The sequence below is a fragment of the Lampetra fluviatilis genome, chromosome 34 (assembly GCF_964198595.1).
Source record: "Lampetra fluviatilis chromosome 34, kcLamFluv1.1, whole genome shotgun sequence".
Lineage (NCBI taxonomy): Eukaryota > Metazoa > Chordata > Hyperoartia > Petromyzontiformes > Petromyzontidae > Lampetra > Lampetra fluviatilis.
Genome location: NC_136308.1, coordinates 3,661,064 through 3,678,385, shown reverse-complemented (window position 1 = coordinate 3,678,385; position 17,322 = coordinate 3,661,064). Strand labels below are relative to the sequence as shown.

The following is a 17,322-nucleotide window of genomic DNA, read 5'->3' as shown; positions in this document are numbered from 1 at the left end:
GCTTTCGTTCAGACCGGCTCCTGTGTGAACGTTTCTCGCAGACATTTCTCAGTCACTCTGGGACCAAAGCGCAAAAGTCCACCTCTTACGTTACTCTGTGGACGGACGCCGCCACTTTGGTGAGTTAAAAAGGTCGCGGTGGTTTGTGGTTTTTTTTTTGTCGACGGGGAACTGAACCAAGCCCGGCCTCACGATCGACTCGTTAAATAAAAAATAAAAGTAAAATTCCTTCGGCGGAGTCGTCGTTTGCGCCCAGCGTACCGTCCGGATATGATGTCAGAAACCGCAATAAAAACAAAACAAACAACCCCCCACCTGCCCCCCCCCCTGCCCCGCAGAGCCCCCTCCCAGCACCGTCTCCCACGAGCCTCCGCGCCGTCTCCACGCTGCCGCGCGCGACGCCGCTCGCCTCCCGCGTGCTCGCCAGCGATCCGGCGAACGAACGAACGATCGGTCGATCGCGCGAGCGACCGAGACCCATCGAGCGAGCCGTCGACCGATGGAGCCAGGCGAGCCGGACGCGCGCCGCCTCGGGGAGGGCCTAGCACATGGCGGTCACCATGCTGGAGTGGTGCGCCGGCCCGAAGGAGAGGCTGGTGGAGGGGTGCATGGGAGTGGGGGTGGGCAGCATGTGGCCCGAGTACGGGTTGAGGTGGTGGTGGTGCCCCAGGGAGCCCATGTGACCGGCCAGAGCCGCCGCGCTGAAGTGATTGGCCTTGTCGTGCATGGCCTTGGCGAGGTCGCCCTCCAGGCCGTCGGAATTCTTGCGGCTCTTCTTCGACTTGGTGGAGATCTTGCGGTTGCGCGTCTGGATGCCCTCCTTCTTCATGGTGAGGGGGCGGTTCACCTGTTGGCAGCGCGCGCGCCGAGTTACACTCCCGCACCGATCGCCGACCCTCCGCCCGACGTGCTTCTCGGCCAGATTTCCACGCTTGTCTTCCGCCGTGCGCGGAAATGTGATGTGGGGGGAAATAAAAAAATCCTATCGGACGACGCCCACTCCCCCAAACCGCACACCACATTTTGTGTTAGCCTCGCCCGGCTGTCGCAGCTTGCTACTGGACATCTGTGAAAAAGAGCTTCATGGCCCATTGGATTCCTCCTCCAGACTAAATAACGATTCTGAATCTGGTTGGGCGAGTGCTGCTCGCAAGAGCCTGTTGAGGACTAATGGAGCTTGGGTTGCCAGGGTCGTAAGACGCACACGACGACGGCAATCGCAGTTGGGCGCCGTGCCAGGCTAGGTGCACTTTTGAGGCTATTTCTAGTTGCACATAGAGCGGCGTGCGTTCACTACAGACTCATTTATCCCGAGCAATTGAAAGGGGAACGTGAATTTCGAGCTACTGGGAGAGAGGCCCAGGACGGGTTCAGACGCCGCTTGCCGCTGACGTTAGCCGTGGCTGGCGCTGGCGCGACGTGGTTGGCGCAACGGCCCCGGGGCAAGAAAGACACGGGTCACCCCCCTGTCCAATTCGCGTCCCCCCCGCCCCACCTCCTCCCACTTCATGGCCTGGCCTATGGGCCTCGTTGCATCTCCCAGTGCCTGCACGCTCGATAGCTACGCTATACGCCGCCGACGGCTGGGAATCGAACTCGGGAACGGCAAAATCCACCGTCTCACCTCTCTCACCGCCCCCCCCCCATAGAGACACACGAAGACCCACCGCACGCCCACGCTCACGCACCAGCGCGGGCACGCGCGCGTGCGCGCGTGAAGCGATCTCCGGTACGGCGATCTTGCGACAGGGGCGCCGGGGACAGGACTTTGCGACCGCCGACCAAAGCGGTGGAGAAGAAAACAGAAAAGAGGAAAATCGTTGGAGATAAGCGCGCCTAGGCGGTGGTGCAAGGTCCGCACAAGGCGATGAGCGATACTCCGGCCACATTCCAACTCACATTGTGCAACTTGTAGTAGAGACCGCACGCGTTGCAGACGGGGTCCCCGTTGGCGTTTCTCCTCCACAGCGTGGTGATGGTCGTTTGGCAGTTTGCGCAAGAGGTGCCAGCGCGGCGAGCTGCGGACTGCGCGGCAACGGGCGGCACGGTGGAGGGGGCGGAGTGGAGGGGGGGGCACACGGAGAGACGCGCCGTTGGTATCGTTATCGGGGCATAGCGGCAAAGCCATCATTGGTGTCTATGCAATTCATTCACGTAACCTTCCTGGAAATAAGAGGTGTTAAAATGTTCACACGCACGCACGCTGATCACGGTCATCATCATCATCATGATCAATATTGTTACATCATCATTATCGCCATAATCACATTCATCATCTCCATTCTCATCACTTACATCATTATCATCATTGAAATTAGCATCACTATTTCCACGATAAATATTTGTTTTATCATCGTCTTCGCCTTCATGAACATCATCATCATCACCACCGCGATTGTCATTTGTGGACATCATCACTGTCATCAGCATGATTGTCATCATCATCATCGGTGTCATTATTTATCAACCATTCTACACGCTTTCGGGGGGAGCTCTGCGCAGTCAGAAGCTTCAGTAGCTCTTTGCCCAAATGCGTCGTTTGACCATACTTCGCCACGCTGGTCAGTGCGGGTTGGCGAAGGTGCGGGGGGAGCCACTGGATTGCCGGTTCAGTTAAAAATTACTCGCCACTCGCATCAACCACGGCTAAGAATCAAACTCCGCCTTGCATTGAGCAAAACAACAAACTGCGGCCACGAAGCAACCCGCACGGAGGTTTGCACAATCCGCGGGTGTCTCACGGGCGTCATAACTATTCAAGATAAACTGTTGTTTTTATTTTTACCAGGTAAAGGCCCACTTCGCCGTATCGCTCTTTTTTTTCCAGAAGTGACCTGGCCACAAACGATAGCCCGACGAAGTGGCTTATCGTGGTGGAGATTTACTTGCAACCAAATAATCTGAACGCGCGACGTTGATTTTAACTGTTGAGGTACAACAACAACAAAAACGTCACCGCCTCGACTCGCCACCACTCTGCCTCGACGGATCGCTCGCCACAAATAAAACCACAATACCCTCGGCGATCTCGTCAGGCAGCATGAGCCGTCATCGCGCGAACTCTGGGTTATCTCTGCTGCGGCGGCAGCAGATTTTCTTTGGCTGGCCGTCGAACAAAGACGGTCGCCGCAACGAACGCGCTTTCAGATGTGCTTCTGTGGCCATCTGGAGCGCTCTTCCGTCCGATATTAGGAAACCACACAATGCGCTTTTAAATTGAAAAATAAGTTCTTTAGAACTGCTTTGTTGCGTTTAGTCTGTTGTCCTCCTCTCCGCACCTCCGATTAGCCACGTAGGGTGCGAAAGAAGTTCAACATACGTAAACACGTACAACGGTGGGCGTCCTATAAACGTACTGGTCTCTGCCACGGGAATGCGGAAGATCTACCGCTGGCGCGGCCTTCGTCAACAGCGGCTCGGCTAACCCCCCTCCTCGCCACTCGTCTGGGCAGATGAAGACATTTTTACCGAAGCGCGTTCGGGGGGCTTGTGGGGGGGTTTGGATCGCGAAACAAAAAAAGAAACCGCCTAGACAATTCCCTCGCAGTGGACGTCAACTCCTCACTACTCCCGATTGGGGTGTCACTCGGCCCGTCATCCCTTCTGGGGTCGATGAAATAACCACCGCTCCGTGAGGCGGTCAACATCGGTGGTCCTGCGCGCGCACGCGTGGTGGACTTCTATCGCACCGTACGTAGCCAACCCATGAACCTTTAGTACGAATAATATTGGTCGCGAAAGCCTGCTGCGTGTTAAGTAGACCAAATAAACCTTGGCTGTGGCCCAATCCTCATCAGATCTCCGACGCTAAGCGAGTTGAAGCCTGGTTGGTCCTTAGATGAGAGACTGATTGGGCATAGCAGGTGACAGGAGGCTTGAGCTGTGAAGTGCCCGGTCAATGGCAGTTAAACAATGGGGATTCGTTCTAGCAGGGCCATCAGCAGCAGAAGCCACGAAGTGAACATCGCGCTCAAGTCAACGAGCCAGACGGGGCTCAGCAGGGAAGACGGGCTGAGGCTTGGGGAGCGGTCACATTCCATGTCCAACCTGGTCGCACTGACAGCAGGCCCCACGCTCTGCGACCTACCTGTAGCGATCTACAACAATAACAACACATCACCATCCGCTGTTGCGTGGGATGACCCAAGGAGACATGTCGCTCAGTCACATATATAACCGGAGTAAAGGCAGTCTCCCACCACGATGGACAGGGCATGGCGGTTGTTTGACCATACTTCACCACGCCAGGTCCATAGCACAGAGTGCGCTAACCACTGTGCCAGCACCTCCACAACTCTTCACTGATGTTACGCAACTTATTGATGTTCATTCATACGGATGGCATGGACATTTGGCTCAGAATCAGGATCTGTATTTATACACGGAGGAATCCGATGAGCTCTTTCCCACTGATGTCCAGTAGGCTATTTCACAACTCGGTCCCTGTACTTTTCCACAAATCCTGAACTAGGACTGGCATTTCCATCGCCGGAAGGAACAATCCATAGGCATCATGTGACCATTACCGGACCGAGTGTCATTCTCAGGAATGTTGACCCTCTGTGGCATCCTTCAAAGGGCCAGACAGAGGCCCTTTGACGGTGCCAGATGTAGGCTGTACGGAGGGACGTGGCCGCACAATCTGCCGGACCCTGGCATTGCATCGAAACGTTCTCACAGGATTGACACCTTCTGGCAATGTGGGATTTGCAAAGATGGCTTCTGCCATCCGACAGGGAAATTCACGGGAATTCCCACCGAATGGAAATCTACAACCGTAGCTTCGGTTCGTGAAGGCAAAAAAACAACAGGCGCGATACGGAGGCGATGTTTTCCTTCGTAGCGAAGATGCACAACGAGCGCCAGAAAACCACGGCTGGGCAGGATTGCAACAGCGCGGAGCTGGTGTTTTTGTCTCACTCAGAAGCGTTTGACATCGAGCGATGAGCCCATGCCTTTGCTGACCGCTGGCCGCCTAACTGGCGTCACAAGCTTCTCTCTCTCTCTCACTCACCACGGCGGTGGGACGACGACATTGCGACACTCGCGCTCGCTGCCACGTGGAGATTCCGATAATCCTCCCTATCAGCGGCCCATCAGCCAACGTCGTCCTCGTCCGGTCTAATCTGGCGGGAGCCATCTCGCAAGATACTTTATCTCTTGGCCAATGGGAGACCTGGGGTGCCGCGGTTACGCAGAGTTCTTTAAATTGTTTACGCGAGTTGGGATCGGCGGGGGGTGGGGGCTATTACAATGGCACACGATGTCCTAGCGTTGTTGTAAATGACGTCCGAGTAGAATTGTGGGCTGGTGTTAGGATCGCGGCTTGATGTTAGAATTGTGGGCTGATGTTAGAGTCGTGGGTTCATTTCAGCAGACAATGCACTCTGTTAATCCTGTAAATTCTATGTAGAAAAAAAATTACGAGTCACCTGTCCAGCTGATCACTTTGTTCAAGCTGGTTCAGTGTTAAGCAGCCCGCCATCACGATACAATTACACAGAACCACGGCCATGATATGTAAATGTTCTACATATCCCGTGGCGTAGCTAGCAGAGTGTGCAGGAGGGCATCCCCACTTCGTTCCTGGAACCCAGGCGCATGCCAACCGTGCGGGCGCTACCGTCACTGCGCACACAAATCGTATCTAAGGGCAAAGGTGGCCCCGCCCGGCTGCATTGACCGACGGGGCAAGTGGGCACGGCGGCACCCGCTGAGTACGCTCGACCGCCGAGCATCGCGCTGCGCGCTCTCTCCTCGAACGTCACACCCCCTCGACACCCTCAGCAGGGCGAGCTCCGTGCCACGACGACGGACATCGACACAAACGAATGCACGGGCGCACGCGGAACGAAGGGCGGTATATATATATAAAAAGAAGAACCCGACCCCGCGTGCGTTTGTGCTGCTCGTTGGCGTGCAGCGACGAATTAAAAATGAAAGGGCCCCCGGCGATCGGGGCTGCGCGTTCACTCGGGCGGGCTAATCTTGCCCGAGCGTCGTGTTTCCGCTGCGCGCAGAACGGACCGCATCCAACGCCCTGTGCGCACGGCATCGGGGTTCGTGGAACGTGGACGACGGCTTGATCGTCGGTGGGCATGCGGGTGATGTGTTTACCGTTGCAAAATCGACTGTCTGACATTGGCGATTCCTCTGTACGTGGAGTTTATAATTATGGGGGGAATCGCTCGTTTTAGCCATTTGCAGGCGCGCGATGTGGTCAATACCACGATATATCTGTCTTTGTCTCCCCAGTGCATGATTATTGAACGTCGCACCGGGTACTTGTTTAAGTCTGAGTCGACCTAAGGCTGAGTCGACAGGTACAGGTTTGTACACACACACGCACGCACAAGATGTTTTAAGGAAGGGATTCAATCGAGTTTTGAGAAGTAATTTGGCACGGACAAAAGTAACACTGCCCTCACAGTAGGCGTATTAACAACGCAAATCCTTATCACCAGGCATGGGGGAAAAAACCCTGATATAACATCAAAGTTGTGGCAGTGGCGTTGAATGTAAATTCATGAAATGTTCTCTAAACATTTCGACCACGATTTATGTACGTTGACCAATTCCACGGACGTTACGTGAATATATTTAATTTAAGTTCTGACTTGGCGATGGGAGTGGTTATGAATGCGCCGCTGGCAATCCAAAACCTGGAGGTTCAAATTCGCACCCCACAGCTCGCTCAGCCGTTCATTCGCTTTGAGAGCCATTGACGCAAGCACCACTTTTGTGGGATATCTCATAGACCCGGACTCATCCCAACCATGAGAATGTGGAATTGCCACCGAGTAAACGCGAGAGATGAGCACTGCTCCCATCGTTACTTTGTTTGATCAACGAAACACAAAATGTCATCAATTTGGCCAAACATTATGATTTCAGGAAGCTCTTGAAAAACAGCCTGTAAAATTCTAGTCAGACATTTCCCCCAATGAAGGGACACTATTGTTGTTTTATTAATTGCCATTAGTGTCACAGTTATAGGAACCAAAATAATAAAGAATAACTAACGTGTATTATTATATTAATAATATATATATACAATTCGAGTGTGTGTGTCTATGTGTGGTGCAATGGTGGCACGATAATCAGCTCACTTAAGCTCGATTCCCGTCCAGGGCTAACATCAGCAACTCTCATCCAATACAGCGGTGGATTGGCAAAGGGCTTGTAAGTTATCACCACCACCACCACCATTCTTACAATCACTATTATTAATGTTATAAAACGGACCTGCGCGTATGTTTGTTTATAAGTTGCTAACTTTCTCTCCCCATCCCAAAACCTCGCTCTCTCCCTCTCTTCCAGAAATTACAATAACAACAACGACGACGACAACAACAACAATAGATTCACAAACGCCATTGTCGCGAGTGGCATTGTGCCACCGTGCCTACTGTGTGCCCGCCGTGCCAGCGCTGGGGGCCACAGTGACAGCATTTCCGTTGTTTGTGAAACCTAATGACGACAAATACAAAGGTGCGGCTCCCCACGGCGCCGCGCGAGCCTCCGTGGCTCTGTTTGTGGGATTGGGAGCGGCGCTCAACGCACGCTGGGCTTAGCCAAGGCGGAGAGACGTGAACTACCTCCCGTGGTATGCAGGAGGTCCATGGGTTCGATCCCGACCCTGACGACGACTGTATATTTGGAGTTTGCGGTGTCTCTCTCTCCCTGTGGTCACGTAGATTTTCCTCCGGGTCCTCTGGTTTTTCCCTCCACATTTAGAATCAACATCACGCGTTTTTGTATTTGGCTGCTGTACATTTCCACGTGATGATCAGCCACTTCGTTAAGCTATCAGTTGTGGCCAGGTCGCTTCTGGAAAAAAACCAGCCACACAGCTCACTGGGTCTTCCCTAGATGAGAATAAAACAAAATGATTTTAGTTTTTTTTGATTTGAGGGCTTGGGTCAACAAAGCTGGAGGATGCGCAAGGCGGTAGTGCACAGCGAACGTCGTGAAGCGACGTTCCCTGGATGGAGTCAGTGGCTGGGGAGGCACGGGTGGGCACAATCGACGAAGGTCGTGGTGATGATGATGATGATGATAGGTCGTGGTGATGATGATGATGATAGGTCGTGGTGATGATGATGATAGGTCGTGATTATGATGATGATATGTCGTGATGATGATAGGTTGTGATGATGATAGGTCGTGATGATGATAATAGGCGTGGTGATGATGATAATAGGTCGTGATGATGATAGGTTGTGATGATGATGATAGGTCGTGGTGATGATGATGATGATAGGTCGTGGTGATGATGATAGGTCGTGGTGATGATGATGATAGGTCGTGGTGCCAGAAATGTAATGCCTACACCACTCTCTCCTGTCCAATCTTCAACCTCCCCCCCTCCCCCATGGTCATGTTTGTATCCCCTTTCTCTGCGCCCCTCTGGCACGTGGGGCCCGATGGCAGTTGCACCGCCTACACACTCGATAGCTACGCCACCACTGGTGGCGTAATGGTTGGAGCACCGCAATACGAACCCGGCGACCTGAGTTCGATTCCCGCTCACAACCGACAACAGTGGCGGATATCTGAATACCTGACCTGGGTCTCCCCTAGGTCAACTCAGCCTGAAATGAGCAACTGGTGCGATGTGTAAAGCATCGCTGCTGGGGAGACAAAGGTGGCCGGGCGTGGTGTTGGCCACCCGCCCCCTCATGTGCCATGCCAGCCTTCATCGGCGCCGCTCCACGAACAACAGCGCTTGCCCCAACAACCCGATAAAGACTATACAGGGGATCCCAGCTTTTTGTTAGATTTTTTTTGTTTTTTATTATATGTCTACATCATAGTCCTGTGTGTGTCGTGACCAGGTGGTGCACGGACTCTGTGCGGAGCCAGATTGTGAGAGTTGTGAGTCGTCAAAACCGCTCTGCCGTGGCCTTGAGAGGGACAAAGGAGCTGCCAATCAAACTCGTTTAATCACAGGAGTTCATCTTTTTGACGGGTTGCTGCTCAGCCAAGCGAGCGATACGGCACGTCTGCATCCCGTGGTCAAGGATGGCTCGCTGTTTACGATCTACGTGTTTACAAAATATCATGGAACAGTGCCGGATTACTCGCCGGCCGGCGTCCCACAAACAATATCAGCGCCCAGCACAATTTTGATGTTAACTACCTCGCCTGGTATGCAGGAGGTCGTGGGTTCGATCCCGACCCTGACGCCTGTAAATTTGGAGTTTGCGTGTCTCTCTCTCTCCCCGTGGTTGCGTGGATTTTTCTCCGAGTCCTCCGTTTTTTCTTACCTCAACATTTAGAATCAACATCGCACCTTTAGTGTATTTGGCTGCTGGTAAAAATCTCCACGCGATAAGCCACTTCGTTGAGTTACCATTTGTGGCCAGGTTGCTTCTGGAAAAAGAGCGATATAGCTCAGTGGGCCTTACCTCGTAAAATAAATAAATAGTTGAATGAGTTTAGTACTCTGGCGAACCAGACCCCCAGAAAGTATTCTTTGACGAGTTAAGCCCACGATACGGACAATACGCAATCGTGCTTATTCTAACCGCATGTTGCGCTCGAGCGTAGGTTACGCAACGTGTGTGCGCATGTGCTCGTGGGCGCGTGAAGCGAGCGTGTTTGACCCCATTGAATTTGCATGGCAGCGGGACACTTCCCCGGAAACTCAGGAACGTGACTTCTATGTTGATTCTACGATGTTCAAATTTTTTTGTCGCTAAATTATTCGCGTCCACCGCGTTTGGCGCGTGTTCCTTTTGTTTGCTGAACTTTATAAAATTACAGCAAAGACAACCCAAGCCCTTATCCAAACCGTAGCTCAAACATTATTGCCCTCATCATAGCCCGAAACCCAAATCTCTACGCGAGCCGTATCGCTCACGCTCGCTGTGGTTACGTGGAGTGCATGGGGCAGTGGAGCAGTGGGTTTTCACGCGGCGCTACGAAGCCCGGGTCCTACGCCAGGCTGCGGCTACAGTCGGCGTCGAGCGTGATATCTCAACACACAGCAACGACAGCCTCCGTGCGCCACTAAAGCGACGGTGACGTCACCATGATGCTCGTGCTGGGCTGTCACGTGACGTGGGGAAGGCAGCTTCGCTCGCTGGCAGGAGGTCGCGCGGGCAGACCCAGGCGCTATGGGGTCGACTGACCCATGTGACTGGCGAACGCACCGCATGTGCCAACTTTCTGCGGATCGGCACAAAGGCAAAGGTACCCCGGTGTGGCCTGCACAGGCTGTTGGGACAAGTGCCATTCGCTCACCGACACCAACACGAACAGCCGCCATTCGCCACTCAGTGATGACGACGTCACCACGGCGCCTGTGCCAGGTCAGGTGCACTTTGAGGCCACGTGTCGAAAGGCTCGCTGACAGGAGGTCACGGGTAAGGTGGTGCCATGGGTGGTCTAACCGATATGACTGGCCCGATGCACCACCTGTGCCCACCCCATACTGTGCCAACTCACGCTCCTCACTTGCTCGCTCGCTCGCTCAAACGGTCGCCCGCTCACACGCTCGCTCGCACTCACCAGCCGGCGCTTGGGCTTGATGAGGGGCCGGTTCTGCCCGTTCATCTTGTGGTAGAGGCCGCACGCGTTGCACAGGTAGTGGCCCGTGCCATCCCGGCGCCACAGCGGGGTGGACGTCGCTCCGCAGTTGACGCACTCGCGCCCTTCGGCTGCGAGAGAGCAACGGCACACACGCCACGCAAACGTTTCAGACGGCCGCTTCCAGCGACGCCGGTACCCGCGCTCGCGCAGCGTAGGTTTGCATCCAGCCCCTGGTATGAACGACTCTGACGCTTGCAGGGATACGTTTCTCGCTGATTTTTTTTTTACTTTTTTTTTACTTTTTACTTCCGAGTAGCTGGAAGACTAGAACAGGTGACGCTTGCCTAGCAGTCACAGCGAAAGGTATACTGGATGTGGTGTGCCGACCTACGATATGCCCGACTGAAATGAAGGCCTGAACTGTGTTTCTAAAGCGGCGTCTGAACGCGGTTGTGGTTTTGAAGCGCGCGATATTTTGCACCATCCCGGCCAACAGGAGCGCGAGTCTCCCTTTTGTAGGCGATGCTCCGATTGGGGTCATCGTTTCGAATCGTTACAGCTTGTTGGGAGTCAGAGAGCGTGGTGCAAAGCGCGTTTGGCACTATTCTATATCGAGGTGACACTTAAAAACAATCGCCACAGCCAATGAAACAGCAGCCATCTGCTCACAAGCACTTCAGAATTATGCCAATATGAACCAGGCAATCACTTTGCATTCGAATTCTTCGCAGAATGTCGGTTCAGCTTGAGTCTCTCGGTGACCACTAACCTAAATCTCAACCCCTACGACCAACGTTCTAATCTCAACGATGTCTGCAGTCTATGACCCTGCAAGCGTCAAATCATATCCCTGGGCTGGAGTTAGGGTAAGGGTTCAATTGTCAGCTTACGTAGCCCATTCACGTAATGCGGACACACACACGCGCACAGAAGCACAGAAACAAACAGCGCAAATAAAACTCATTTCAGGTCGCTGCAAAATTTCCAGGCACATTTTGCGCTTCTCAGCTCGCGTAATATCCACAGAGAGGTTATGCGCGGCATCGTATCTGGCGAGACACTTTAAAGGGAGACGAAACAACAACAGCGGATACGTCGTGCGTAAAACAGGCAGGTTCGCGTTTTATGAGCTGCATTTTATACTTGGGGCAGTTTTCGTGTTAAATGTAACGAAAAAAAGTAAGTTACATTTCGTCGGGCGTTAGAGAGCGCGATGCAAGTGGGTACGAGGCGGGGGCTGGCAGGCGTTCCGCGTATGAACAAAGCGCGTGTGTGCGTTCCGCGTGTGAACAAGCGCGTGCGTTCCGTCTGGGTGGAGCGGTGAAGCCTGTGCGTAAAAAAAAGAGTGGAGATTCGGAGCTTTTTGGGCTCGTTTTATTTAGAATTCCTCGGTTTGACGATTCATAATTACGCTCACAATTGCCTCTTGGGGTAGCGGAAGTGTTCGTGCATTAGAAGCTGCCCCCCCCCCCCCTACAATGACACGGGGAGTGTCATTGGCGGTTAATCGTTGTGTGTAAAAACGCAGTCATAACTAGACTAATAATTTGAACGTTACGTTTGATCGTGATGTGCGGCACATATTGTCAGGCAACTGCGCATCATTGGACGGGGGCGTGGGAATTTTTTAAACTGCGAAGCCTCAATTCGGTGCACAATAACGCGAAATCACTCTGTCGGTCCATAAATGCGTCTTGCAATTTAAACGAGCTGCATTTAATTCAAGAGGCTTCAAAAGGGTTGAGGGTGGGGGGGCTCAGCGCTGGCGTTCTACAACGAAACATCAACGATGGCCAGCGAGCGGACAGAAGGCAACGGTGTTGGGAGCGAGATTTCAAAACCGAATTGCACATCGTTCGTTAACCACGATGCGGTTTGGGAGGAAAGAAGCGATTTCGCTCGCACGGGGCGTCCCCCCCCCTCCCCTCAACGCGCCGCCTCAGCGATTGCCGAACGTCTACGCGATGTGTGTCGAAGGCAGGTGCAGAAAAAAAATGTCAGAACAAAATCACGTGACAAAAAGAAAATTTCAAAAAGCAAACAATTGGTTTCGTGTTTGGGGCTTTTTCTCTTTTAGCTTTGCTGTTTTTGGACCAAATGGAGCAGGAAAGGAAGCTCACCGAAAGGATATTTGAGGTTGAGCTCCAAGCTCTCATGCCCAGAGGAAGGCCAGGGATGTGAGGAGGTGGCATCGTGCTGCATGGGGAGGTGGAAAGTCGAGGCACCAGGCATGAAGCGAGATTCTGGAGCCAGGACCGGGTGGCCTGGCAGCAACAGGTAATGGTTTATTGATTTGAGAACATACTTAAAAGGTGATTATTCCGCTAACGTGATGCGCACATCTCCTTTGCGCCGGGGATGTCCGCGAAACCACAGCAAATGAACCGTTATTTTTTTTTACGCATGACAAAAAATATGTTTTACATCGATCGACCATTGCGGGTGAGCTCGACAAATATGTGGGCGCCGTGACCCTGCGTGGCGCGCCGCGGCTTCTCTCGAGAGCGTCCGCCCTCTGACAGGGACAACGTTTTGCGATCGGTAACGCGCCAAAAGCGATCGTTGTGGCCGGGCACGCGTTCCAGCCCTCACTGAAGCCATCGCGAATGTGACCCACTGGACAAACTGTCCGGCCAACGCGAATAATCGGAACCCAGACATCGGCGCGAGTTCAAGTTCACCGTTCAATATTTTTTAACATACGCGCCATGACCGCCAACTACAGCGGTGCAATCAATTTATCACTGCTTTACGCTCAGAGTTGAAGCAGATGCCTCGACCGATAGTGGTTCATATTATCTAACTGGCATCGTCCACTCGCCAGTCTCGATCCGCTGCGAAACGATGCACCGAGAAATTTCCCCGCGACATTCCGAGCCGTGGAGTACATTTTTATCAGCATCATCATCATCGTGATTTTTCAAATCACCGAATCCTCCGTCGAGGCAAACTGGGCTTTTGGTCGGGATGCGCAGCTGCAGACAATCACGCGCGTAGCCTGTTTCACTTTTTTTTTGCGTCGCTGAGGCCAAATTGTACACGCGCGTATTCCAATAAAATAATAATAATGCTGCGATTCTGCCTTTCTATTCAACTCTCCCCCCCCACCCACCCACCCTGACCTTATGCTCTGGGCAGGTTTTGGGCTGGCGAGTTGCGCGCGTGGTGCATGAATGACGGACGGCACAAACACAGCGGGGTTTGGTCTGCTCCTGACTACGCTTTGCATCGCGCTCTCGGTCATATTCACGGGCGGGGAGAACATTTCGCTATGGCGACGACATGTGGGCAGTGGCATGCACGTAACAATACGGCGCAAACCTCGCAAACGTCCCTCGCCCCCTTTATCCGAAAACACACACACACACGCGCACACACGCGCGCACACACACATGCACACACATGCGCACACACGCGCGCGCACACACACGCGCACACACACATGCGCACACACATGCGCACACACACGCGCGCGCGCACGAACGCTAACACGACATTTCAGTGGCGACTTCGCATTGACACACAGCATGAAGTTTAACAGGTAGGCTTTCGCGACCGATATGAAACGCAACGAACGATTGGTCGTTATCGTGGCGGGAACACGTGTAAAGGGCCCTCGTCGCAGGCTCGATTTTTGAATTTTTTTTGTCCTTAATTGAAAATTGAAGGAAGTTCAATTTACATTCAGGTGCAGCCACCTCGGGCCTCCAGTGATGTCACTGCCATACGAGTCACTGGGCAGCGCGGGGGAGAGATAACTACCTCGCCTGGTATACGGGAGGTCGTGGGTTCGTTACCGACCCCGACGCCTGCTGCTGTATAATTGGATTTTGCGTGTCTCTCTCCCCGTGGTCGCGTGGATTGTTCTCCGGGTGCCCCGGTTTTTCCTTCAACATTTAGAATCAACCTTTATTGAGAGTAGTTGGCTGCTATAGATTTCCACGTGATAAGCCACTTCATAAAGCCACTTCATCATTTGTGGTCTGGTCGCTTCTGAAAGAGCACCGCATAGGTCAGTGGGCCTTACCTGGTTTAAAAAAAAAATCACATCACATTTTCGAAAAAAAGTTAGGTTGGAGTGCCCTGAAAACCAACTACAAACGGCCTACTTGCACACCTCCTGGATTTCTGTCAAATATTTAACCATCAGAATCACCTCTACACTCTTCACTAACTCTAGAATTCACCCTAGAGCTGGCGTAGGTATCTGAGTTGGACTGCAGAACCTCTTCACTGGAAACATAGGCCGTGTTGTATAACCATAGAGTATATCATCCACCACTATTGCAATTACGTAATTATCATTACGCTTTCTCATTTTTTTTATCCAGGAAAGCATAATTTGAGTCTTGATTCTCTTTTTTCCAAGAGAGTCCTGCCATTGGGATGTTTGGCCAGTTACATTTTTTTTGCAATGGAATGAGATGCCGTACATATTCGAGATCTCTGTTCGGAGATCCATCGCTGTTTAAGGAAGCAAATTCCGGGCCGGTTTCTACCGATTTTAGTGGGCAAATGAAATCGATGGATGCGCAACTCGTTGACGAATCGTGAACCTCGGCTGCCCACGGTGCGAACTCGTGCAAAGAGGACGGAATCTGGGACCGATCGGCACCGTTGGGCAAATTTTGTCAGCCCGTCGTAGGCTCTGAACAGAATTCATGTTTGGGTTGACCCACATGACTAGAATAAACATGATGCTGATGATGATGGCCTAGACACATGGGACTTAATTATATCGCGGCTGTGTGACATTATTAGTTAAAATATCGTAATCGTGCGGCAGAGAATTTTGATACATTTTTCTAGCATTTCGTGTTTTTTTATTAAGTATCCGAGTTCGATTTGTTGCACGCCCCGTTTAATATTTTTGTCAACAGCCTTGCGCCAATTGGGGTGCCCTTAAACTTTCCCTTATCCCCCCCCCCCCATCCCCACCGCTGGCCCAGCACTTGCCAATTGTTCCAACTGCACTGTGGCCTGGCTCCGCGCGGTGCTGCAAGTGGCCACTCCAAGCACACGCACGCACGCCAGCAAAGTGACGGTGACAGGGGAGGCTTGGGGGGGAGGGAAGATGGGAGAGAGGGGGAGGTGGAGAGAGAGAGTCGGTGTCGGGGTTCACTACCTGCGGACGTTCGCGACTTGCTGCGCGGCTTCGGGGTGAACCCCACGGGGGAACCCCCCAGCAGCCCCCCGTGGGGGTAGAGCGGGTCACCGTAATTGGGCCCGCCGGCCAGGTAGTGCGGGTACATGGGGATGGGGTGGTGCGTCGCCGAGGCGGCTGGATGCTCCCCGCTTCGGGGCGGACTGCAGCTCTCCAACTTGAGTCCACCCTGATCCCCACCACCTCCCTGCTGCTGCTGCTGCTGGTGCTGCTGCTGCTGCTGCTGCTGGTGCAGTGCAAACGCATTCTTCTGGCCGTGCTGCTGCTGCTGCTGGTGCATCTGCTCCTTGTCCATTTCATCTCTCTGCGTGCCGCGGCCACCTCCACCCCCTCCTCCGCCTCCTCCTCCTCCGCCGGCTCCGCCGCCAGCGGCCCCGGCCCCGCCGCCTGGCGCGTCCACCGGACTGTGCGCCGAGTCCTTGGGCGGCGTCGACGAGAAGCCGAACAGGTGGTGGTGGTGGTGGTGCGGGCTGGCGGCCGACGCCACCCCGCTGCCGCCGCCGCCGCCGCCGCCGGGGCTGTAGCCGGCCAGGCTGCCCGGGTGGGGGTGGTGCGGGTGGTGGGCGTGCGGGTGGTGGGCGTGGGCGGCGTGCAGGGCCGACTTGCCGAACGGGGAGACGCTCCAGGCGGCGGGGCTGTGCGGGTGGTGAGCGCCCAGCGCCTTGCCGCCATCGAGCCACGAGAGGCCGGCCGGCCCCGGCAGGATGTGCGGCCGGCACACCTGGGCGCCGGCGAAGCCGCCTGCTGGGACACGCGCGCACACACACACGCACACAGGACACACGCGCACACACACACGCACACAGGACACACGCGCACACACATGACGGTCAGGCAGAGCCCGCTTCCCGGCGCGTGCGGAGAAACGTCGAACGACGTGCCAAAACAATGCGTCACGCAGCAGTTGCACACCAAAGATCCACTCGCCTCCGTAGCCTTTAACAATCTGTTGGGGCAAGCGCTGTTAAATGGCCAGGACGGTACACGAGGGGGTGGGTGGTCAACACCACGTCCGACCGCCTTTGTCTCCCCAGAGGGGATGTTTACGCACACCGTACCAGGTACCCATTTGAGGCTGAGTCGATCTAGGGGAGGCCTAGGTCCGGTTCAGATAAGCGTCACCGGTGTTGGCCGTGAGCGGGAATCGAACTCGTGTCGCCGGGTTCGTAGCATGGCACCCTAACCGCTGCGCCACCGCTCCCCAATGAGCCAGACACCACCACCACTGTGGCCTGTGGGAGTCTGGTGCAGTTGCACCGCCTACACACTCGACAGCCGCCCGTAATGGGAGTCCGTCGAAGTCCCGCCATGTCAAAGTGTTTCCCCGAAGTTATCACCGATGTGCAACGTGTTGTGTAGATCGCCTGCACTTTTGTAACACACTTCACGAGCCCAATGATTGTTAAACACGTCCCGCATTAGCGTACAGAGTGCCGATTCAAATTGACAGAGAGATCTTTGCATGCGCGTGTGTGTAGGACCGGTGACGGTTATCGGAACCGGTCCTGGGCCTCCCCCAGGTCGACTCAGCCTCAAATCAGTAGCTGGTGCGATATCTGAACCAGCCCTTCATTTCTTGCCCCCGATTCCTCTTCACCAACTTACACTGAACCAGAGTGGTG

The 17,322-nt window shown here is 53.9% G+C and overlaps 1 protein-coding gene across 4 annotated transcripts in view; it reads right to left on the bottom strand.

The window, feature by feature from the left end:
- Nucleotides 1-359: 359 nt before the first annotated feature.
- The window catches only part of GATA2 (GATA binding protein 2), a 38,490-nt gene continuing 21,527 nt past the window's right edge, over nt 360-17,322 (bottom strand). For 2 of the 4 annotated variants that reach the window (XM_078872573.1, XM_078872572.1), the window contains exons 3-7: nt 15,659-16,441; nt 12,657-12,800; nt 10,516-10,664; nt 1,900-2,025; nt 360-847 (exon numbers count right to left, since the gene is read on the bottom strand). In XM_078872573.1, coding sequence (XP_078728699.1) covers nt 542-847; nt 1,900-2,025; nt 10,516-10,664; nt 12,657-12,800; nt 15,659-16,441 — 1,508 coding nt within the window. In that variant the 3' untranslated portion in view covers nt 360-541. The remainder of the gene's footprint in view (nt 848-1,899; nt 2,026-10,515; nt 10,665-12,656; nt 12,801-15,658; nt 16,442-17,322) is intronic. The other 2 variants (XM_078872574.1, XM_078872575.1) reach the window with 2 other exon arrangements.